The following is a 24,173-nucleotide window of genomic DNA, read 5'->3' on the forward strand; positions in this document are numbered from 1 at the left end:
GACAAACAGGCTTGTACAGGAGTAGCAACTTTTTATATACATAAACATATATAATATATAGGTATAGATATATATTTCGGCTCGACAATATTCCAAAGCTCTCTTTTCTATAGCTGTTTTAAGGAGATAGAGAAAGATGTAGATGTTATTCCTGTGCCTATCTTTTCCTTCTTTCTTGTGATGGTGATCCTTGGTTCCTGGAGATCGAGATCTTTGAACAACACAACTTTTGAAGGAGTTGCCCAGGGAAGTCCTTTTGTGACTTGCTCCTTTTCCATTTGGGCTTCCTCCTTGTTTTCTTTCAGATGCTCTCCAAAACGCATGTGTTGGTTACATTAGATTTTGCTTTAAAACAGCAAGCGTGATTTCTGTGGGGAAACGGCTGTAACGTTCCATCACTTTGTTTTTTCTGAATTATTTTTTAGCACCCATCAAAAGGCAGGTGGGTGAGAGCGCTTAACTTTCTGCCTGTGTGTTTGTTTGTGTGTGTGTGTGTGTGTGTGTGTGTAGTGTAGTGTTGTTATTGTATCTCCCTGCACTTTGTTTCTTGTTTTTTTTCTTCTTTCTTTTTTACGCGACCTCTTTCATTCAGGTAAAAAAAAAAAGACTGTATTCCCCCCCCCCCCCCCAAGTTGCTTTTGTCTCTTCTGTGCTGCATGGAGCTTTTGGATCCTGGGGTTTTATAATGTATTTGAAATCCTCACTAGATAGGAGCAATATAAATTTTCTGACGCTCAAACCTTTTCTAGTTCACAAATCAGTCACCCTTGTCACATTTATTGAAATTCCTCAACTTGCCACACCAGGACGGTGGAAAAAGCAGGCGGCGCCTTTGTTGCTGACCAAGCTTGTGATCGCCAGAGAAAATTTACTTACCTTCAGATGAGTGAGCAGAAAAAGAAATAACACTCCCTTTGATTTAGTTAGGAAAATGCAGACATTTGGATTCAGTGCAAACATACAACACTTGCTTGTTTTCTAGATGCAACCCCTCGATTAACCTGTCTTTACCCAACTCAAGTCTATTGAAAAACTACGGATAGTTCTTCTTTGTTCCTGTTACAAAGACCCATTGACTATATATTAAAATGATTGTCGAGATGTAGAAGTATGGTTACTTAAAAAGAGACAATCTTTGTGACTCAATCAATTAAGTAAAGCAACTTGGGTATGTTATTCCGTGTGATGCTCGTGTAGTTTTGAGAAAGGGTGCGCTTTGCTGAGAACAGTGTTTTTAGTTTTGCTTTTTTTAAAAAGCCATAATAATAATATTTTAACCTGGACCATCCCCAACCCCAATAAAGAAAATGTGAGCCTGTGTGTTAGACAGAGAGGAAGAGGGATGTTAATAAATGTTAACTAGAAATCAAAGCCCTTCGGGTTTTGAACCTTTGTCCAGCCTTTATGTGACTTCGCTATGACTTTTTCCCAACCTGATTTATCCTGTTTTCTGTTGAAGGAGTTAGGAATCAATTCCCTTGGCAGATAAAAGTGCACGAAAAATATTTCCTATTTCAGAGCTATCTATTTCAGTGAAATGTGGGAAGGGCACACTGTTTGGTTTAAGTAAAACAAAAACCACCTTTTTACTGATATATTACTATATATCAGATTTCCGAGTAGGTTCAATGCATAAAGGAGGATATTCGGGGCAGTTCTATTAGCACGGCTTCATAGTTTCTGACCGATAGCGAAGGCAATGCTGCTTGCATGAAAGAAGGCTTGCACACACAAACGCACGCACGCACACACACAATGTTTGTTTGTTTGTTTGTGTGTGTGTGTGTGTGTGTACACAGACGCATACAAACACATACATACATACATACATACAAGCACACATCTAAGGTCCTAAAGCAACAGGTCTGAAGCATCTTCCCTTGATAAGGAATATAAAGAGTTTTCATGTGTTAGACTTGGTATATGTAATGAGATCTTGCTCTTTCGCCCCTTCGCTCTAGTATGCCTAATCCCAGAGCGACGGGCAAGAATCTCAGGAACGTTTGGTCCCAGAGAGAATAATCTACACATACTTGAAGTTAGCAAAAGGGAATAGATTCGCCTCTCCAAAATGCAGAGCAACACTTAACCCCGTCTCAAGAGTCAGCAGCCGTGGAAGGGTACAGTCCAAAGTTTGTTTGTTTGTTTGCTGTTGGGAACATGTTCAGATATCAAGTCCATGTGTGTGTGTGTGTGTGTGTGTGTGTGTGTCTGCGCGCGCTCTGTGTGCAAGTGTTGCGGGCTGCAGAAGTTATCAAGTGGGATTTGCGGCATGCTCTCTGCAGGAAACGAAAGCTGCTCCAGTTCAAAGCCACATGCACCAACGTGACATATAAGCCATTAAAATATCATCCTGAAGGTTCATTTCTGCCTCTCCATACAATCCCCAGCTGCTCCCAGAAAGCAAGAAAAGAAGAAATGAAGGATGACCGCCTCGATGAAGTCGCCCAAGAGGTGTTTTGGTTTTGTTTGATCCAACCGCTGCCCACCCTACCCCCTCTATCCCACCCACCCCCCAGCCTCTCCTCTCGTCTCCCTCTGTCTTTCGACTTTCTTCTTTTTTTTGGTCAGTTCTGACATGCTAGGCAGAAATGAGGGGATCTCTGCTTCAACAGGTGGAGTGGGGTAAGTGACTGAAGTGGTGATCAAGGGGTGGGAGACGCGGGGCGGGCTAGGAAATGCGGCTTCCCTTCTGCCAGTGTCAGGCCAAGCGCTGGAGCAACCTTTCACCTTCAGGAGGCTTGTTATGTGCATGAATGAACCTTAGGAGCCCCCCCCCCCCCTTCGCACACACTCTGCGGATGTGGCTTGGCACCTTTTCAGGCACGTGGGCAGAGACTTTCCTCCACGGGAGACTGCTGGGAGGTAAAGCTGCACCTGGCCCCACCGCCAAAGGCGGGCAGGGCTTTCCCTTCCCCGACCCGAAGGTCCACACCGCCAAGTGGATCGGGGCGTTTGTGATCAAGGTGCTTCCCATGGTGCCGCTGGGACAAGCGCCCTATATCTGAACGCCCACTACAGGAGGGCAGACGGAGAAAAGATAGGGCAGCGAAAGAGATGCGGTTGCCTCGGAATGGAGGGAACAGGAGGCGGAGAACATCAGAATGTGTATCCTAAGCAGACAATGCCCTAGGGTGCCGAGCGTTAGAGAAGCGCGGTTATCTCGGTCCACCTCTGCTCCAGCCTCCCAAGCGTGGAAGATGAGTCGCTGCTTTGGGCTCGAGGTGCAGGGGGGAACCGAGAGGCGGGGATTGGTCAGCCCAGGTCTTGCTTCCCCTTGAGAACTCGGCACCAGTTTCTCTGTTTCAGGCACTCTCTCCTGCGCAGTTAGGAAGGAGTTAACCATGTCTGTGGCTAAAGGTCTAGTAGCCAAGACTTCGTAAGCTTTTCACAATGGACCTTCCATTCCCATCTCGATCAGGAGCTCTCCGTAATCGGGTGACACTCCCACCTCCCTTACACACAAACACCCCACTCCAGCATCATTTAACTCCTTGTTTCTTTTTTTTATTCGTGCAAAAATGTCTACTAACCTGCATGTGTTTTTTTAATTAAAAAAACAAGCAAAAATACATCCACCACCAAACCCTTTCGCTGATTTATTTTGCTGCATTTTTATTTTATTCTTTAAAGAGAATATCTGTAAAATCTGGATCAGAAGGAGGAGGGCGACAGAGCTTTAGGCTATCCAAGTCTTAAAGGGAATCGAGAAGGATTTCCACGAAAGTCACATCTCCCTCGCCATTCTCTCTCTCTCTCTCTCTCTCTCTCTCTCACACACACACACACACACACACACACACACACTTTCTTGGTCTGGCTATTTCTCGCAGTGGCGAGACCGGTGAAGCCCGTTGCATTTCCTTGGCTACTGTTGATCATGTAGTTAATCAGTGTGGATAAGTGTTGAAGGCTTGAGTTCTTGAAGTGGCCGGCTTTGGAAACACCCCTGGAGCTTGACCTCTGACCTGCGACCGGGAACATGTGCCGGGCCCACCGTATCCGGGACAATGACTCGAGTGTGTAGCCGCGCGCCCGCGCGCCCGCGCGCGCCCGCCTCTGTGCACATTGGTTCGCCCTTCCGTTTCGAACGACTAGCTCAACCTGATTTCCTAACCTCCGTCCAAGAATAGAGTTGCTCTAATGCTCTCCGCAAACAGTTTGTCTAGCTCTTGAAAGGCAAGATCTGTCCAAGTGTCTTCTTAGTTACTCTATAAGAGTAATAGACATTTAGGATTACCTTGAGCCTTGTATGCTCAGTCTCAGAGCGTTGAAAAATATATGTTATGCTTTTAAAACAATATGCGTAGGGGAGGTGGACTCATTGCAGCTTCCCTTGCCTCAACTAGGCCGTTTGAGGATGGAAATAGTTCATAAGAAGAACCCCCAAATTCCGCATGGTATTCCAAAGAGTCAGCTGGATCTGTAAAAGATTTGCTGGAAGTTTATTAAAATGGCTGGCTGCATCGAGAGTCGGGTTACCGGCCATGATTTGAGTGCTGCCAAATTGTTTTTAGTATGGAAATAGAGGCTGTTGACTAGCCGACCTGCGGCAGAAGTCCAGCCTTTCTGGATGTAAATACCACACACGCGCGCGCACAAACACCTACGCACACATACGCAGGCTTGTTCCATCTCATCTCAGAAGTGCATCTCATACAGTAAAATAATCTCACGCACTTCTGGAATGGAATACATAAGAAAGAGTTCGGGCTGTAAACAGACGCTATTTACAGTGCCCCCTAACTTAAACCCTTTTGAAATTTCGGGTGAAGTGCGTGTCAAACTTTGAACCAGGAGAAAATAAGTGTTAATAAGTGAGTTTAAGGTATATAATGCCGGGGGTTTTTCCCCCCATTCATGAACCTTGCACCTATTTCCTCTCCTTTTTTCGAGCCAAAAAGAAACAGGAAATCCTATCTTTCCCCCTCTTCAGGTCATAGCACTACTTCGGTGTTAATAATAATGCCAAATTTTATATGATGTGCAGAGACATTGCACTCCATCTTGATAGTATTTGAGGAAATCTGGCCTCTGCCCCCCCCACACACATCTGTTTATTTTTTTAAATTAAAACGTATTCCAGAATAAAAATAATTAATAGCATCATAATAATTTGTAATGATTCAAAAGTGTCAAGTTTGGGCATCCCATGTAAAGCCCCTCCTTGATTCAATAACTTCCTTGAGCATTTTAAGAGTATTTATTTATTTATTTATTTATTTCACTCCCATTGGAAATCTTTCTAATGTAGTTTTTTATAAAAACAACAACAACTACAAGCTATACAAAACCCCTCTTTGAGCTCACATATTTGCATTATTTGGTTCTTATGAAATTATATGAAGTCTATATTCCTCTCCTTCCTATCTCCCTTTCAGGAATATATATCCAGAAAGAGCTCCTGCAACAATATTTAGACTTGGTCATTTACTTCCTCTGCAATTTGGCACAAGGGTTGTCGTCACTCCTTCCTATTATTCCTACTTTACTGTTCACATTAACCACTAGCACTAAGTCATGGGCTGAATCTATTGCTTTTTGAAGTCTGCTCTTAAGTCTTAGTATCTGCACTGAGAGCTCCTCTCTTGGCACAGTTCAGGCCATTGGTTCTCCTTCGAAAAGTAAGAGTTGGACGGTGCAAAAGCGGCAGCTTTAAAGCATCTCATCTTTGGCTGGAAGAGTCTTGCAAACAAACACGACGATATTAGCGCTGAAAAGTTTAATATTAGCTCTGAAAAGTCCATAAACAATGCAGCGTCGTCGGTGGTAACACTTCTCAGTGCTCAGCCAGGAGGTATGTGTCAGATCAAAGCAGAATTCTGGAAATCTCCTGTCCTATCTCTTCCTCTAAATCAGCCCTAGGGTTGTTCTGTAATATATGCACGAAGTTTTGAAATGTTTTATTGTAAATATATTCCACCTCTTCCATCTCTCTCCCCCCCCCCCTTCTTTACTTCTGCCATATTTTGGCGACACAAAGACTTGAGTTCCAAAACAATTTGAGGTTTTTATTCGGGATGGGGGTATTAAAAAAAAAAAGATTTCACGCCATTCTTCAATTATTTATTATTTGCATATAAACTAGACACTTTAAAAAATATTGCCACTTTTCTCTCCTGAACAGGAACCAAGTTAGAAAATAAGGCACAAGGGTCCCCTTGTAATGAGGAAAAGAAAACGACCTTACAGAAACCTTCTGGGACAGTCAAGTAAGTTAAAATATGACTTTCTTAAAAAAAGAAGAAGCCCAAAGACAATATATGATTCCTCCCCTCTAGTGTTTAACTTGCTTGCATAAACACAAATCAGCCACACAAGGTCCCACCAGCAAGTGCTTAATCCTGCTCTCTGCCTATTCATTTGGAGGTTCTAGAATTAATATTTGACAACTCTCTCATTGAAACAACAACCCCTGACCCTCTGTGATTGCATTGTCACATTATTCTATGACATATTCATCTTGCATTAATTTACGGGCGATTTGATTGGAATGAGGTTTGACATGTATTGGATCCTATTAAAGAAGAAAGCTTTGATCTTGGCGATGGGGTTTACATGATATGTATCATCGTTACCCGGTATACCAGCTTTCCACAATGTGGTGGCTACCCAACTTCCACCATGCGAGGAGTTAAGTAGGGCATTGATTGACATCTTATCTGACAGGAATACCTTAATCTGAGGCACTAGATTAAGTATTCCATTTGAAATAAACATTTGATTGGGTTGATCTTCAGTAATTCAAGTTTTGAACTGGTGGAAGGAAGAGGATTTGAAGCCATCCTATCATCACAACTGGTCATTACTTTCTACCTATTACCTGCTTTGTCATCCTTTCCTGCAGCTTAGCCCAATTAGACGTTAGTTTTCAGCAATAAAATGCAGGGCATATTAAAGGGGGGGGGGGAGATACAGAATTTCTCCTTTATTTTCCATCAGTATTTTCCGTCATATTTTCTGAGCCAATACCTTCCCGAATAAAAGGGAGGGTTCACGTTTAATTCTCATCATTATCTTGCGGCGATTCTTCACCAATCCTTCCACGTGGCTCTTCTTGATTTTGGTGAATTCCTTCCCTTCTCTTAAGTCGCCCGGCTGCCTAAATGCTGAATAGGTGATCAGGAAACACGGGCTTCCCCCTGTATTATTCTCTTACAGCCCATCAACAACTCAGTTAATCCCCCAGATAACTTGGGTTTTAAATGGATTGTTTCCCTCGAAATCATGTGCACGACACAAGTCTCGCACCCGTATATTTCAGCTTAAGGAAGCCTCTTATCGGGCTGGTTCCTTTTCCTATGAATTCCTACGCTGCTATTCGAAATAAGGCGACAATGTCCGTAGTGCACCCTGAAGATTTGCGTTTACAGGCGATTTTTGAAGTGGGAAGGGGTAGAGTTGCATAGAAATCCCTTATTCACTAGACTTTCCTTCTTCATAAGCAGTGAAGACCTTCTTCGGAAAGGTCACCACTTCCCTACACTGATTCAATGACCCTTCAGCGAGACAGACATAGAAAACGCGAAAAAAGTTTCTGCGAGTCTCAATCGCCCAGAGAATCTGGCTGTTTTAACTAAAAGCTAAAGGTCAGATTCTGCTAGCAGATACAGCCTAATAAACTCTGTTAAAGAGATGGGGTAAAGAAAATACTGGCAGCGTATAAGACCAGATGATTGCTCTAAAGTTCAGGAACTTTATTTATTTATTTGTTGTTGTTTTTTTAAAAAAGCTTACACTCTTCCATTCTGTATTTACTTATTTATTGGGGAAATCAGCCAGGTGTCGTGTTTATGCAGAAATGTAATCTATTCCTTGAGGAAGATAGGATAATATAAACTACAAATGTGATTATATCTGGGTTTAGAGTGCAAAAAGCACCTCAGACTCTTAGGCTTTTGATCCTTGGAACTGATCGAGAAGGTATTTTTTGGGGGGAGTGTAAATCTCCTTCCCACAACAGATTTCTGCTGAATCTCCAACCTACAGAAATAATACTGTGGTTTCTCTTATGCAGAAATCTTAACCACATCTTTTCCAGTTCGTGCCTGAGGTCACTGGAAGCAACAGAACACGCCATTGGGCGGCAATCCTGCCGACACTTAAGCAGACATAATTGTCGCTGGTGTCAGTGGGAGACAGAGGGCAGAATGGGTGCTTTGCTGCCTACTTTCTGGTATGCATTTATTTCCTAGGCTATGATAAGCAAAACCTGAAACGGAAGAAGCAATTGTCATTTGTTCAGCTTTTCAATGGTTATTAGTAGGTGCTGTCAATGTGCTTGTGTGTGCGTAATAAGAGGGTTTTTCTTCAACAAACCTCATCTCTCTCCTACTCACTGTCTGGCAGGGCAAGTCTGTGATTCCCCCCCCCCCCAAACCACTGGGCCACGGTGTTCAAGTTGTTAGGATCCTCAAACCACAAGACAGTTAAGCCGCAGCAATCTCATTGAAACCCGCTTACATAGTCCCAATAGGTGGTCTTAACTGGGCTCTGTGAGTAAAGGGCATCTTGCCAATACTTTACAATTGGGCCACATTGTCCAGGGCAGTCAGTAGGGGGAGGAACTGCGATCCGCAAAACATTTTGTGTGGACAAACGTGCAAGGACTTCTAATTGTCTCTTCCACGCCGTATGCGGCTACGGTCCTCCGGTGGGAAGGTAATAGCAGCAGTAGTAGTAGTAGCAGCAGCAGTAGTAGTCCAATGGAGCTAGTAAACAAACAGTCTTATTGCCTTTGGGGAGTCTAGATTCTGCTTTTGGCTAGTGGCCGTGCTAACGCAACTGGGCTGGGCGTTATTCTTGCAAAGTGCAGCTCTCCTTGTCATCAAGTTCCTCAGCTCCAGTATTTATATTAGAAGTGGAATGCGTCCATGAGGGCCATGACAGTTTAAAAATATAAGGCGGGGAGTCCCTGCCATCCCGATTTGTTTATTTGTGGAAGGGTGAGCTATTCTGCTCTTCTGGTCGTTTTATCTACTCAATATATAGAACATGTTTTGCAGGCAAAATGAACTACTAAATGAACCGTGCGCGCGCGCGCACACACACACATACTGAGGGAACCACAAAGAAAAGCGCACATTAGACAGGTAAGAGCTGCATCGCAGATGCAAGTCTCCTGGATAACTCTGCAACTTTGTTCAGGCCCTCCTCGTTCTGTTTCCTCCGCCTTCTAGTCATGTGTACAGCTCCATCTGCATCACCACCCTCCCTCACTAGTCTGCTCTGTCTCCTTTATGCGCGGGCGCGCGCACACACTCACACACACACGCACAGAGATATGTCTCCCAAGGTACACAACAAATGCTAGGAGTGAGAGCACTAACTTCACCTAATATAATGAGAGAGACACCATGGGCCATTTCTTTTCCATTGGACTCATGCAAGCAGAGGGGGGAACAAGGGGGGGAAACCCCTGTGAGGAACCTCAGGGTTTTAAGTAAGAGCGGATAAAGCCATTAGCGTTTGACAAGAAGCCATGCCAATATTTTAGAATGGCCTAAGCCAACCGATAGTAACATATATATATTGATAAACTGTTCCAGATGTTTTCTCCCTTGACTGAGGACTGTCAGGACTGAAGGATGTCAAGAGTGTAGAGGTGAAGTGGTTGTAAGGAGGGATGAGGAAAACAGCTTTATTTGGAAGTCACACTCTCAGTACCTTTGTAAGTAACAGCCTTCCAGAGTCCTGCTTCCGATAACGTTTCTTTCTTTCTGTGGTCTCCTTCGGAGATGGTCAGGGATGAGGAAGGGAAAAGACGAAATGTTTTTGGCTTAGGGCGAAGAAACTGGCAAGGGAAGGTCGTCTTGAACTACTGGGGGGTTTAAGTTGTCTACATAAACATGTTACGTAAGGAGAGCTAGTTAATTACAGCGTGTGTAACTTTTCAGGTCCTCGGGGCATCAATGTGTGCGCGCGCGTTACATTCATACAATAATAAATACCGATTTAGCTGCCTTTTATTTTATCCTCAGTATTGTGATCTGCACAAAAATGGTCAAAAACAAGAATATAACTCCCGCTATGGTATAAAGTGTAATGAGATGCTTCTTAGATAATTATTTATGCATGTCGTACATCTTGAACTCAATATTCCACGATTTAGCAATTCAAAAATATTTTATAGGAGGCAGGCTCCTATTTTTCTGCTTTACGTAAATTTGATTGGCAATTGCCTGAGTCGGGAATTGTTGTTCCCAAGCATACAAAAACAACATTTAGCTAGCAACTTTAGAATATCCCAAGAAATTGTTTTGATGTTTGCTAAGGTCTGTCTCCGGGGTGATTTTTCTAAAATGCAGTGACTGGCAACTGTTTCAACATTATAGCTAAACGTTGCTTTTAAAAAATAAAAACAAAAAGTTCAAATATTTTGGGGCGGGGAGAGGGGATAGTGGTGGAAAAGCTGTAAGTGTTCAGTGCGGCTTCAGATAGTTTATTTACTGTATGACAGGATGTAAATTTTGCGATGATGAGAGAAAGTAATATTTACTCTTGAAACTGAAGTTCTGTATCCCGAGAAATGATGTTATTCTCCTTTAATATGTGACTTCCTTTGAGTTGGGGGACACTTTTAATTCACCACCTAGTCTTGCATCTGAAATGAGTTAAAGCCCATCCTATGCATGTTTCCTCGGAACTTCCACTGAATTCAGTTGGGATTACTCTCAAGTGAGTGTTGTGATTGCATCTTTAATAACACTGACCTCACTAATACTCAGGGCATTACCACAAGTAACTTAAGAGCGGCTTTCGGTTTCAGGACATCACTTGTGCAGCTATTAACACGGGACAGAAAGCGAGAAAGAATATTATTTTTAAAAGTACGTGTGGATTTTGCATTTTACTTTTGCCCAAATGGTTCAGTTTTTTTAAAAAAATAATAATAAAGGGCTCTTTTCGCAGGATGTCATTTGAAAGTAAAAAATGCTGCTTGTTCAGTGGGGGGAAACATTATCAAAATTGCCGTGTTTCTTACTGGATTTTAAGTAACATTGAAAACTGCCCTTCTGCAGAAAGTGGGTATACTTAAAGTAACTTTTACGTTTAGGAGTTTAGGTCCAGAGTTCAAGGCCGAATTTTGATATTATCTCACTAAATGGAGGAGAACAGAATTACCTGAATTCAGTAATATCGGGTTCCAGCATTCATTGGAAGGGCTCTCAATGCCTTTTTTTTTGGTGGGGGTAAAAATAATAAACCCCATACTTTTATTTTCATCACGGATACAGTACACTTGCAATCGGTTTATTTTCCTTTTGACAGTGAGCAAATGTGAGCATCATAACGTCCGACAGATTTATCTATTAATCTACAGGTTGCTTTTTAAATTGACTTGATCTTTTAATTGCTCCTTATAAATGAATGTGGGCGATTGCGTTTGACAGGGAAAGGGATTCAACACGATGTTTCACACGCATCCAGGGCTGCTTCAGATGGTCAGAGACTTATTAGTTGCATAAGCCTTCTGAAATGATTTGCAACATTTGGATTGGGTTATATGCGCCGGTTAATTGCAGGTATTAGGTATTACTTTTTTGTATTACTTTTAAAGGGGGGGCATAAATATCGTGTAATCGTGGGAAATGAAAGATGTGGCAGACCTTTAGCCTTTGTTGTTGTTGTTTTTGTTTTAAAGGCCTGGTTCTCTGGGCCGCCAACAAGTGTCAGAAATCTAAATACCTAGCTGCCCAGCTCCGCTTCCCAGGACGACTTCTGTATGCAAAGCCTGTCTCTTCCACATTGTGCCCATTTCTGTCGGGGACGGGAGTCCCGGAGATTTGTCTGTGCTATAAATAATCAGCAGTCAAATTGATGGCGCGGTTGGGCTGGAGGTTAGGAAGCGAGGGTGGAGGTAGTGTGTGTGTGTAGGACTGGATCCCTCGAAAGCATCTTGCCTGGTCCGGGGTTTGGGGTCCACCACCATCGTTGTATTGCTTTAAAGAAAATAATCTAGACTTTTGCTCCTGGCCCAAAATAGGCTTGGTAACAAACCTGCGCGCTTCTCTACTTCCTACAATGGTGGGTCGTAGGCAAAGGAATTTATGAGGCGGTCTCAGAAAGCCCCGCGCGTCTCCTGTCTTTCGGATTCATTCATAATCTGGGCGACTGTGAGGGCAGGGAAAGGGGACGGAGGAGAGCTTGCTACGTCTCGGCAGACCTTCTCCGGGCAGTCTCTCTCCTCTCTACCTCCTTCCCTGCTGATTTCTGCAGCGGCTTGGCCTAGCCGTATTTCGCCCCCCCCCCCCCCCGCTCCCCTGTCCCTCGAGAGCGGAAGTTTTGTGAAAGTCCCTGTGTGATGTGTGCTACCTTCCTCCCCTCCCGCCCCTTCTCCATCTTTGTTGTTGCTCTTGCAGGAAGGAAACTGGAAGGGAGTTGAGAATTGCACTTTGGTTAGTCCACAATGAGCTGCTCGGTGGCCAATCAGGCAGTCCGCCCCGAAGCAGACACCGATCTGAGCTCTCCATTAAATCGTCTGCTCATTACGAGGCTAAGTGAGAAAGAGAGACAGGGCTGGATGTGGAAGAAGAGCGTGTGTGTGTGTGTAAAAGTAAATGGTTGGAGGCTAGCAGGAGACCAAAAAGCAGAAGGGGCTTGAGCCACGATCCAAGCCATGCAGGAGTCAGGAGATCACTCAGGATACCTCCAAGCGCCTGGCTCTTCTAAGCAGATGATCGGGGACAACCAAAGCGTCTTTAGAAGGGGTGGGTAGAAAGCAACAGCCACCCGCCGGCCAGCCTCGCCTCCCAGGCGCTCCCAGAAGCTGCTGCCGCCGCTTGCTCAAGGCCTTGTTCCTCCTTTGGCAACCACTGCTCATTAGCGCGTAAACGACTCGGAGGACCCCTCGTTTCGTCTGGGGAAGACGGTTCCAGCGGCCCATAATCAGTTAAACGCAGATAAAAACAAAATGCGGGGAGTAAATGCAAACACCGGACAAGCTCGGCGCACTGGTTAGGGCTAGAGAAGGAGGGGGGCAAAGGGGGAAGAGGAGGAGGAGAAAGGGAAGGAGCTTTGGGGGGGGGGGGAATTAGCCACAAACGCCGCGCAGGCGCACTGCTTCCCGAGTCCTCTTCCTCCCTCCCCGCCCCTTTACCCCTTCCTAAATCTTTTCAGACTTCAGCGGGGACCTGTCAGCGCTGACTTCGGTCAGGCAGCTTCGGCCAATCAGCGACCGCCCTGATTGTTTAGCTCTCTGGGTTGGAGCCTAGTCTGTGAAGCGCTATTCAGTAGCCTCCCAGCGTCCTGCTGCTGCTTCTCAAAGCGTATGGGATTCCACGTAGGCATTAAAAAAAAAAAAAGGAAGGAGGAAAAACACACACACACACACACAAAATAATGGAAGAGGAGGGGGAGAAAAGAAAGGGGAAGGGGGGGAAGCGGGGAGCAAAAACAAAACAAAGCCAAATAGTCCAGACCAAGAGAGAGGGAGGGGAAAAACCTTTTTTCTTTGAGGGTGGGGGGGGACTTTCAAAAAAGTTTTTCCACCGCTCTTTCCCTCTTCCTCTTTCTCCCTCGCTCCCCCTTCCTCGGCGTCAGGTGACTTTTTAGAATTGTAGTAGAACCAGGAGAGCTTGGAGGCTTTGGGGGAGCCCAGTAATGGACTCTGCTTCACTCTCCAAACGGAACACAGCGCTGAAATTACTAGGCTTGGCAGGGGCTCTTCGTCATCGTCATCACCGCCACCATCACCACTCCCCTCAGAGCATGACAGGCTTCGCCGGGCATCCCCACTCCATGGTTCCCACGCACCCTGGGGAGTACGCTGCAGAAAGCCGCCTCGGGCTGAGTCCATTCCGGTCAGAACACATGGGGCACCACCACCATCCTCTCCATCATCATCATCACCACCGCCACCACTCTCATCCTCCTCATCACTCAGCGGCCCTTAAGCTCAGCCCTGCCCCTCAGCCTCATCCCCACCATCCTGTGACAGGCCAAGCCGAGGTGGTACCCAGTCCAGCAGGAGCATTTGGCCCGGCGCAGTCAACAACAGTCCCTTACGCAGTCCCTCACCCAAGTCATGCTCTTTCATCAGGTAGGGAATTCTTCCTGCGCAGAGATCTGACAGCCCCAGCCATGCCAGGGCTCCCTTATCAACACTCTGCTGCTACAGGTTCTCACCATGGAATGTTTGTCTCAACAACAGGTAGCTACCCCGGACACCATGCTCACCACCACCACCACCACCACCACCTCCACCACCACCACTCAGAAGCCGGAACTCCCTCGCTTTTTACTGGACTCCACCATGAGCAACCTTCCCATGCAGCTCCAGGTGGCCATCTAAACGGACAGATAAGGCTGGGGCTACCTGGAGAAATGTATGCCAGGTCTGAACCTTTCACGCCAGTACCAGTCTCCAGGACAGATCCTTTTGCTGCTTCCTCCTTCCACGGCTACGGTGGCATGAACCTGAACGTGAATTTAGCTCCACACCACGGCCCTGGGGCTTTCTTCCGCTACATGAGGCAGCCCATCAAGCAGGAGCTCATCTGCAAGTGGATCGAACTGGACCAGACTCCCAAAAAATTATGCTCGAAAACTTTCAGCACCATGCACGAGCTGGTGACTCACGTCACCGTGGAGCACGTTGGAGGGCCGGAGCAGTCCAACCACATTTGCTTCTGGGAAGAGTGTCCCAGAGAAGGGAAGCCTTTCAAGGCCAAATACAAACTGGTCAACCACATCCGAGTCCACACGGGGGAGAAACCTTTCCCTTGTCCTTTCCCGGGATGCGGGAAAGTCTTCGCTCGCTCGGAAAATCTTAAAATCCACAAAAGGACGCACACAGGTCAGTATGGAAAGGTCTTTCTTCATTCGTGTTTTGTTCAACTATCTGCTGCATGTGCGATCTCCCCACCCCACCCCCGCCCGCTATAATTCTACATAGAATTAATACTAGCCAATGAAGACCGGATCAATAGTTTGTTGATTGTTGTCTTTCGTTTGAAGAATTGAGGCGTGTGTGGATGCATAATGCTGACGTGTATGTGTATATGCGTATGCAAGAAGGGTCTTCCATGATTTAGATCGGGATTTCCTGGAGAGGGGAGAGTTAAAAAGCCCTATAGAGACGGAAAAGCATCCAATCTTGATGCAAGCTCGCAAATTAGGAGCGAACAATGGAAGTTGCAACTTGTCTAGGCAGTTTTGAGTGATGCTGCTGGGATGCTGCTTCTGCCGCCTTCCTTGTGAGAAAAGCACAGCTGCAAGGTCCCCTCTTTTTGTTTTGTACGAGGAACCCTGCGATGTTTCATCCCAAGTCTTCGTAAGAGCCTTTTCCTTCTTAAACTGCTACGGAGATTGAAATATGGGAAGGTGCTCTTTTGGAACCTGGGAAGGAAAGAGGGGAGTAGTGGTGTGTGCTTGGAGTTAATTTTGTCTTCCTAGCCTGTTCCTTTTGAACGTTCATTGGCCAGAATTATGAAGGAAATTTTTGTCATAAATAGGAACAATTTCTAGTTAACACAGAAAGGAAAGTTATTTGAAGGGGAAGACCTTGCCAACACCCTCTTTGACCTCGGAATCCACAGAAGCATCTGTGGTGAATGAATGAAACTGGCGGTATAAAGTTTTCAGACTTCCAAATTCAGCCTGTGAAGTTGTACAGAGTTAGTTTAGCAGCCGGTCTTCTTAGCTTTTTATTGCCTTCTCCACTCCACTCCTTCCTATCTGACTCTCTTTCTCTCTCACACACACACCAGAAGATAATAAATAAGCCCTTTTGGAAAATTAAATCCGTTCCACTGTGCAGTTTTTTTGCACACACACTCCACAGCCTTATAAACTCCCAGGAAAACGACATAATCCTATTGTAAGATATCCTTACAACCCAACGACTCTCTCTCTCTCTTTCTGCAGTTCTAAAATGTCGTAGCCTTTACTGTAGTATGGTTAGGTTCGTCCCCTCCCCCCCTCCAAAAACTACGTTTAAAATAAAGCTGTGCATTTGATGGAGAATATTTTGTTACTTATTTTATTTAAAATATTAATAATGCGAATGACACCAAGGCATCTTCGTGTTAGGTAGGAAAGCACTGAAGAGCACAGTTCATCCCTTAATTACAGTGTTTTTCTTAAGTAAACAAACTTTTACTGCCCTTTAGCCGCCTTCTCCTTTGAAGTCTATGAAGCAGAAAATGGTCGGATTCTTGGTAAATTTGACCTACATCAGTGCAACCAGTTGAGTGCCTGGGAAGGGTGCGGGCTTGGAGTTCAGCATTCAAAATGTACTACATTATGTAGTCGTTTCGCTTGAACTTCCCTGCTTAATTAATTTATTTTTGCAGTGGTGGTGGGCTAGGCTTGGGGTGGAGAGAGGGAGAAGTGGAGGTGGAATCCTTAGGCCTTATCACAATGCAGCGTTTTCGATTGACCCACCCCGCCATAAATTCTCAAACCCAAATGTTTCTGAAATGGCAATAGAACTTCCTGCAAATTATTCATGAAGACAGTTCTAGATTTAAACGAGAAAATAATTGCCTTCTCAAATATTAATGACGTTGCGTTTCCCTGAGTCTGGGCAGACAGGAATGGGTTTCTGGAGATGAGAGAGAGAGAGAGAGGGAGGGAGGGAGAACGAACTTAATTCACAATAACGTAGCACAGGTATCAAAAGAAGGAAAGCAAAAATCACTTCCTTACCATCAGAAGTGGCCAAGGGACAATTGTGACCAAGGTGGTGTTTAGGCCGCAGTAAGAGAGGTATGTTTTAACTTGTAATTTATAGTGCTGGAGCTGGCAAGCTCAATATCCCTCCTCCCCTCCCCCTCGAGAATTTTGCAAATACTTTAATCCAGTCCCAGAGTTGGGAGGATTATGCTAAAATCTCCAAGCTGTACGTATTGCTCTCCACAGCGAGTCCTGTGAGAGCTACAAGTGTGGGTAGAAAATGGCGGTGTCGACTCGCTGCAGTGCGTGCGCGCGCGCGCCCTTGCCCCCATTCGTCCTCAGTCCTCGCTTCCTCTCCCCCCCCCCATCTCTCCACCCCCAAACACACACTTTCAAAAGTGCGGCGGGTCAGAGACAAACATTCAAACTCATTTCCTTTTGACCGATACATATTTACGCGCTGGGAATCCTATCCTTTTAACGGGGAACTCTAGCATTAACCCTAGGCCTGAAACCATGCACAGATAATGCGCTGCAGCCAACAAGAAAGAGCCCCTTTCTGCAACCATATATTGTGGCCGGGGCCTTTATTTGCCCCTGCCAAGGTGCCGAGGTGTGGAAGGTGGGGGGGGGGTGTAAAAGAAGCTGGCCATTTTTATTTATTTTTTTGTTGCTGCTCGCGAGAAACAAGACCGGTCTTATACCACGATGTAACTCACTCCGCCCGATCGCTGGGTTTATGACGGGGCCTCTCCCCAGGGCCTCCTAACTTACTGCTTGCCTGGGCTACACCAATCCTCGTGATTTGTTATTTCAGCTGAGTAGCGGAAGGTCAAACTATTTCCTTACAAGGAACTATAATTAAAATACTTAAAGAGCCGTCAAAATATACAAATGACCTTCCTTTTCTTTTCTCTCCCCGCCAAAACAAAGCAAAATGAGTAAATACCTTTTGATGCAGGTACACACGGAGCCTCACTTGTCATGCCTAGCCTGCTAAAAACGTCGTTTTCTCGCAGGCCCGAGACCAATATTGGTATTTGCCACCGATATTCTTTAAAATGTGGAACCATATTTTACTCCTTGCAATAACTAGCCGTCCAGCACGGCGGATTTCCCTGAATCATTACACAGATAGAGAATGCTTTTGTAAGGGGGGAGTAGCAGTTGCTTAGCTCCCCACCAACATTTCTTAAAGAACGCTTTAGCCTTAGCATATTCAGTAGACGCAGCTTTTTTTAATTAAAAAAAAAATGTTTTGTGCTGAAGTCTGAATATACAACATGGCCTCATTAAGGAACTCATGTTTTAAAAATGCTACACAAACAAACACACACTAACACACATATGCACTTACCCTGCTATTTTGGCAACATTTGCCTCTAAGAAACACATAGTATCCTGACCTTCATTTCCCATCCCTGTCAAATATGCGTTATATCATTTTTGCCCGACTTTCGTACGCAAGCGTCTCTGTCTGTTGGTTTTTCAGAATAAGGCATCCGTGCCCCGTAGAGACATCAAAGCACGTGGCTTCAACGTGTTTTCCTTTATCGGTGAAAAATCGCCCAAGCAGCATTTGGTGTACAGACTATCTCCAGTAGATTTCCTGGGGAATCTGGCTTCCTTCCGTCTCTCACCCCTCCTCACCTTTCCAATATCTCATCTCGCATATGGTGTTTAATATGTTTCCAATGCATATCATCTAGCCAGATCAATGAGTTCTCCCATGGACAATGCACTATGGACTGCGTCGTTGTTTTTCTTTCTCTCCGCTGCTAAATATGTCCCTGTCTGTTAGTTTCTGCAGATTTTCCTTGATAGCGAAATGAAATCTTGGCCTACTCAGTAAGGCGTTGGATTTCCCAGCAGAATGCTACTGAGATCCTTCTAGATTATTAATCTATACTAAGGATATGTAGTGGAAAGATACTCTATCGTAGACTATTCTCCAGAAACTACCAGAACTGCCTTTAGGTTAAGTTATGTATTAATTTAGTTATTTCCATATGAATTTGAGAGAGGTGAAAGAGATGATAGATATAGATAGATGATAGATAGATTTCTAAACCTATGCAACACTGGTTCAACCGTGGTATATCTAAACGATGGTTTTAATGAGCTGGCTGCTGACATTTGCTCATCGTTTCCTCCAAAGCCTACTTTGCAATCCCACTTTCCTCCAAAGCCTACTGGCAAGGTCAAATGTGAGCTCTTGTGCGACTCTGTGTGTGTGCAAGAAGAAGGCGCCTTGCAGCATGTGGAGTTGTTTATGTGGGAGTGCCCGAGACTAGTAAGAAGCTATGCACCACAAGGCCACGAATCCGTAGGTTCTGGGGTTTCAGATCCTAACCTAGGTTATGTAGCCATCTCTGAAGTAATGGGGTTGTCAGGTGAGAGAGCTTGGAGGGGCATTTGTGAGATGGGAAATATGTGTCCATAGGGACACGGTACGGAAAAGAGGAGCGAGCGAGATGGGCAAGGAGCCTAGGGAAGAGAAAGCGTTGTCCCACCTCGTCGCCTCAGGCCCTTCATCCAAGGCCTGGAACATTTCCACCCTTCCTCTGGAAGGCAAGCATTGATAGGGATGAACACACAAACTCACAGACGAAGCTTCCCCCCTTTGTCATTTCAGAAGACCCCACAGCTTTAGAGATCTCTCCTCACACCCTTGTAATCCTGTTCACATACAGTGCTGCTAGGCGCTTCTGCTGGGTTTGGCTCCACGGCCACTGCTGGGAAAGCAAGGTGGGGCGAGGGCGACACAGAGCTCATCGCTCAATAACCTGTGACCTGCAGACACGCCACCCCGCCATCCCAATAAAACACGCACACCCGCACCTTTCCCCACCCTGGTCCTTTACGCAAAGTCTCCCTGGATTCCCTCTTTTCCTTGCAGGCGAGAAACCCTTCAAATGCGAGTTCGAGGGCTGCGAGCGCCGCTTCGCCAACAGCAGCGACAGGAAGAAGCATTCCCACGTGCACACGAGCGACAAGCCCTACAACTGCAAAGTGCGAGGCTGTGACAAGTCCTACACGCACCCCAGCTCCTTGCGGAAGCACATGAAAGTCCACTGCAAGTCCCCACCTCCCAGCTCGGGCTACGAGTCGTCCACCCCGTCGCTGGTGTCGCCGTCGTCGGACTGCGGCCGGGAGCCCCCTCAGCCGCCGCCGCCACCGCCACCGCCACCGCCTCCCGCAGCGGCTTCCTCCACCCAGGCGGCAGCCAACCTGAGCGAATGGTACGTGTGTCAGAGCTCAGGGGCCAGCGGCATCCCGACTCCACCCAGTAACTCTCCGTCACCTCACCCGGGAGAGGCCGCTTACACGAACTGCGAGCCCCGGCCCACTTATTAAAGTCAATACGGTAGGATGACCCGCCGGCGGCGGCGAGACTGCATTGTTCTTTTCGGGGTGCTGTGGATCCTTGGCTCACACTGGACGAACGGCGGGTCGGCAAGGCCCGGTTCTTGGGGGAGGGGCGGAAATCGATCCCAGGCCTGGGGAGCAACCCCCCTCCCCCCCTCCCCAGCCTCTTCCCTCTTCCCCCAGTCAGTCACCTTCGATCAGAAATGCTGCACAGGCTATCGGAGAGAAGATACATTGGGGGGGGGGATGGACAAACCTCCTCCCTCTCTCCCCCACCCCCGTTTTGTATTTATTATGGCACAGAGGACAGCAGACCCCCCTCCCGCCACCTCCCCCTCCCCGCACCTCTTTCCATGAGCTCTTCTTTTTATTTTACACCCTCCCAGGGCAGACTCCGCGGAACAACTCCTTCCCATACGTTTACAATGGCCTCGATTTGAATGGAAACATCCTTTTGTATCAATGAACCAAAGTGTTTTAATACGGATTTCTAGCTGTACAGCTGCGATCGTCGGTGCTGGTATCTTGTGATGGTGTTTTTTCTTGGACAGTTTTATTAGCCCAGTGTCTGGATTTTAATTGGGTTTCTTGGCGGGGGTGGGGGGCTGTGTGCGTGTGCTTTTTTCCCCAAAAAGGAACATCAGTATCTATAAATATATTATTTGTTACCGAACTGTACAACAAATCGATCAATTAAATACTTTGATTAATTTACCAGTTCAGTTGACGTTTTTTTCGGGGGGGAAATCTCTTTACTGCCCCTTTTTCACCAGTATATTCTTCCCACTTGTCACTAATAAAACAGACCCAAGGGTGGTTTAATGATTTATGGTACATTTTAATTTACACTAGTAATGGATTTAAATGCATAAACATATTCTCCTTTTCTCTTCCCCCTCCCTCGCATTATTTCTGTTGAATTGTGAGTTCTTGTGATTCCTTAGTGGATGGAAGGTGAGATCCATGTTAATTGGAGAGAAGGGGGGGGGGGAGTTGTTATGAGTGACGTAATTGTGTTGAGTTGCTTGGATTGTCCAAAAGGATTCACGACGTGTCGATTTTTTCTGAACCCGTGGTGTAAACCCAGTGGTGGTCTGGTTTTCAAACGCACAACAGTAGTTATGTAAAATAGCAATTCGAAATATTAATTATTATTTTTTGTAAAGGTAAAAATAAAATGGTTTTAAAATCTTGAACATATGTCGGGGTCTCTAAAGCTATATGATTCTTATCAGCCCTATGTGAGTCCTTGTCTCTAGCGAATTCCCCAGAGGGGGGGGGGAATGCTTGTGGAAATATTATTATATGGATTTCATTTACTGATTGTAGCTCCTAAACGCATCACTTTGTAGTAAGACCCATATACTTCAATGGAACTTATTTACAGGCAGTATATTTAGGAATGAGGGAGGGGGCGTGGTTCATTCTAATCGATTTTTAAACTATGGAAAGGCCCATTTGTCTGTAGGCGCTCTAAGATCTTAGCCAAAACACTTCTACAAAGCCATTTCCTTCAGTTCAGTGAAGGAGAGTGAAGCAAAACGTCCAGCCCAGTCTTTGGGTTAGCCATGCACACACCACCACCAACAGAAATTTCTTATTTCTTGTGGGATGTATTATTACTAGAGCAGGCAAGTACAACATTTTCCTGTTGCCTAGAATGGACACACAGGGGAATGTGGCTCCAAAGGGAATGTGCTCTGAGCGTGACTGAGGAGGGATAATATCAAAACAATATATCCTCCCCTACCTTCCTTAACATTCCCACATTTCTGAACTCTTTCTTTCTCTCTATCTTCCTTGTGCAGCAGGACCATATGCTTATTTACTCGGAAGTAAGTTCCACTGAGTTCATTGGGACATCCCAGTGAAGTGTGAACACCGTGGTACTTACATCCGAAGATGGGGCGGTTGGTGTAATTCAGGCATTCACATTAAATAAAAAATAAATAAAAAATAGAAGAAAGTCTACCTATCTGGGTATCAATCCATCTATCACCTATCTACCTTTTGAACACTGTGCCTGACTTGGTTCCCCATTCCTTCTCACTGCCTCAGCGAGAGATCCTTAATAGATCGCCGAGTTAAATGGAAACAAAGAAATAACCATCCCGTCCAGATCCTCAGGATAAAACTTAAAACAAGATATTCGTTGCCATTACTGCTGCTGCTCGTTTACTCCCTCTGATCTAGTGGAGCCGTCGTGGAAATGAGAAGGTAGAGATGGATGGATGGAGGCCATGTGCGAAAAGATGCTTCCACCTTGTCTGGAGTTGGGTTCCCCCCTCCCGGCTCCGTCCCTCGGCCCTCCTCCTCCCTCTCCCTTTTCTTCTTGATTTCTTTCTTTGCAGAAGCGGTTTTTGGATGTGTAGGCTAATCACCTTTAATTTTTCATTTGCTTGTTACAGATGTCTATCCCGTTGCTCTCAAGGTAATCTAGACAGAGGCAGCTGAAAAGCCCCGCATCTTATGCCTTAGACATCAAAGCAGTCTCTCACAATGAAAGTATTTCTTCGCAACGGTGAATCTTCATGGTGAGTTAAGATTTCTATAGCAATAGGCAAGTCATACTTAAAAAGAGTGAAAAGCGAAGTCTGGAGCCCGTCCAGTCTTTTCATGAAGGACATAATATTTAGGTCTAACAGATTCTCTCTCTTTCTCCCCATCCCCTCGCGGCTCAGTTTCTTTCTCCCATCCTCACCGATGTATATATATATAAAACAGAAAACACCCCAACAGCGCCAAAACGACATCACTCACACACACACACATTTGTATGTTGTGTTCGTGATGGACGTGGAGTATGCATATTTTCCCTCCGAATTTCCGGGGCAAAAAAACCCCCACGCGAATGGGGGTCCTTGTTCCAGCCCATAATCAGAATGGATAAGAATGTCAGGAAGAAAAAGGGGGCCGCCTGAATCGCCGTCCGCCAGTTCACTTTTGTTTCTCTCCTTCTGGGCCATGATCAGAGACGGCCTTTGGGATTTGATGGCGACTTTTCTAAAGGCGAGGAAATGGGTTTGAAGGAGGGAAAAGAAAAGGAGAAAGGTCTAATCAAGCCCGGCCTTGTTCAAAGGCTCTGATTTTTATTTTATTTTTTTGGTTGGAGGGTGGGGGTTGAAAGTGTGAGCTTTATGGTGCATCAACATGCCACGTTAGGATCGCTATGGTAATGAGCAGAGCAATAGCAAGCGCCCTTGAAAAGGAGGCACACTCCATTCGAGACAGTCTATTAAGATACATTTGCACTGACCTTTGGTTTCATGCTAGCTTAATACATTCAATCTGCTCTTCCTCAGAGATGGACTTCCTCCATCTCGTCCCCTTTGGCTTGCTTTGCTGGCTTGCTCTCTAAGGAGGGCTTTTGTTGCAGCATCTTGGATCTCTGCGATTAAGAAACAGAAGTAGGGGCGGGCGGGGGGGGGGGAGAGGCGGTTTTATAAGAGCTACCAGTGCCGAGTGAAATTTTGCACCATGGAAATCTGGGGCTGGGACTCAATAGTAGAGGACCCACTTTTGTTCAAAGCAGCCCACCTGGCTAGAATAGGACTGCTCAGGAGCAAGTCAGTAGTGGACCAGTTTTGTTTACTAGTGAGCTCACAAAACTCTTGTCTCCACGCCCCAAGCCTTAACCCTAAGACATCCTACAAGTACGGTCCAAACAGTGGTTGGTGTCAATATTCTTATTCATAAATGTATACATTTGCTGATCTTTGCTTTGCAAGTAACATTTCGATATTTCTGTGTCTGACTCCATCCTCCTTAGGGTCTAGCTCCTTCCTGAATGCTGCGGCTTTAAGTTGCTTTTTGACACTATTTCCTTCTTTGTAAACACACACAGTCACATCCACACACACACACTGCTGAAGATAGAGACTGAACTAGAAAGGGATGCCATTTCCAGAACAAAGACTGAGGAATCTTCTGAATTTCTTGACTCTTTCACGGAAACAAACAAGGACTAGATCCTAGGTGTGTGGCAAAAACCATGTCCCAAGAAATTAGGGTTTAATGCCTTCCAGGGCTACAGAACTTGACACTCCCAAGTCTGAGGCCACGGGCGATGGGCCATGGTCCCGGGAAAGTTAGAAGTCCATGTTCCAGTAATTGTCTTCTTGTTTATTTTATCCAAGTACCCCAGTGAATAGGGGAAAAATAAACACGCCGAACAAAAAAAAAAAAAA

At 45.5% G+C, this 24,173-nt stretch overlaps 1 protein-coding gene across 10 annotated transcripts; it reads left to right on the top strand.

Moving 5' to 3' along the window:
• ZIC4 (Zic family member 4) lies at positions 1-24,173 on the top strand. Of its 10 annotated transcripts, XM_081008042.1 has the most exons (6): positions 1-442; positions 2,286-2,454; positions 6,128-6,212; positions 14,153-14,797; positions 19,517-19,859; positions 20,373-22,385. In XM_081008042.1, exons 3-6 carry the CDS (start codon positions 6,167-6,169, stop codon positions 20,515-20,517), a joined length of 1,179 nt encoding a protein of 392 aa, XP_080864168.1. In that variant the 5' UTR covers positions 1-442; positions 2,286-2,454; positions 6,128-6,166; the 3' UTR covers positions 20,518-22,385. The 10 variants fall into 10 exon arrangements, 9 of the variants coding, with proteins under 9 accessions (XP_080864168.1, XP_080864170.1, XP_080864169.1 ...); XM_081008044.1 differs by lacking the exon at positions 2,286-2,454; XM_081008043.1 differs by lacking the exons at positions 1-442; positions 2,286-2,454 and adding an exon at positions 2,488-2,625.

This window comes from Podarcis pityusensis (assembly GCF_964106645.2).
Source record: "Podarcis pityusensis genome assembly, chromosome: 5".
NCBI lineage: Eukaryota > Metazoa > Chordata > Lepidosauria > Squamata > Lacertidae > Podarcis > Podarcis pityusensis.

Excerpts from the sequence above, each read along its gene's own strand:
- ZIC4 (XM_081008036.1), top strand. The coding sequence starts at position 13,603 with ATGGACTCTGCTTCACTCTCCAAACGGAACACAGCGCTGAAATTACTA. Across the intron at positions 14,798-19,516 it reads CCACAAAAGGACGCACACAG|GCGAGAAACCCTTCAAATGC; the intron begins GTCAGTATGGAA and ends TTTTCCTTGCAG. Across the intron at positions 19,860-20,372 it reads GCAGCCAACCTGAGCGAATG|GGCAGACTCCGCGGAACAAC; the intron begins GTACGTGTGTCA and ends ACACCCTCCCAG.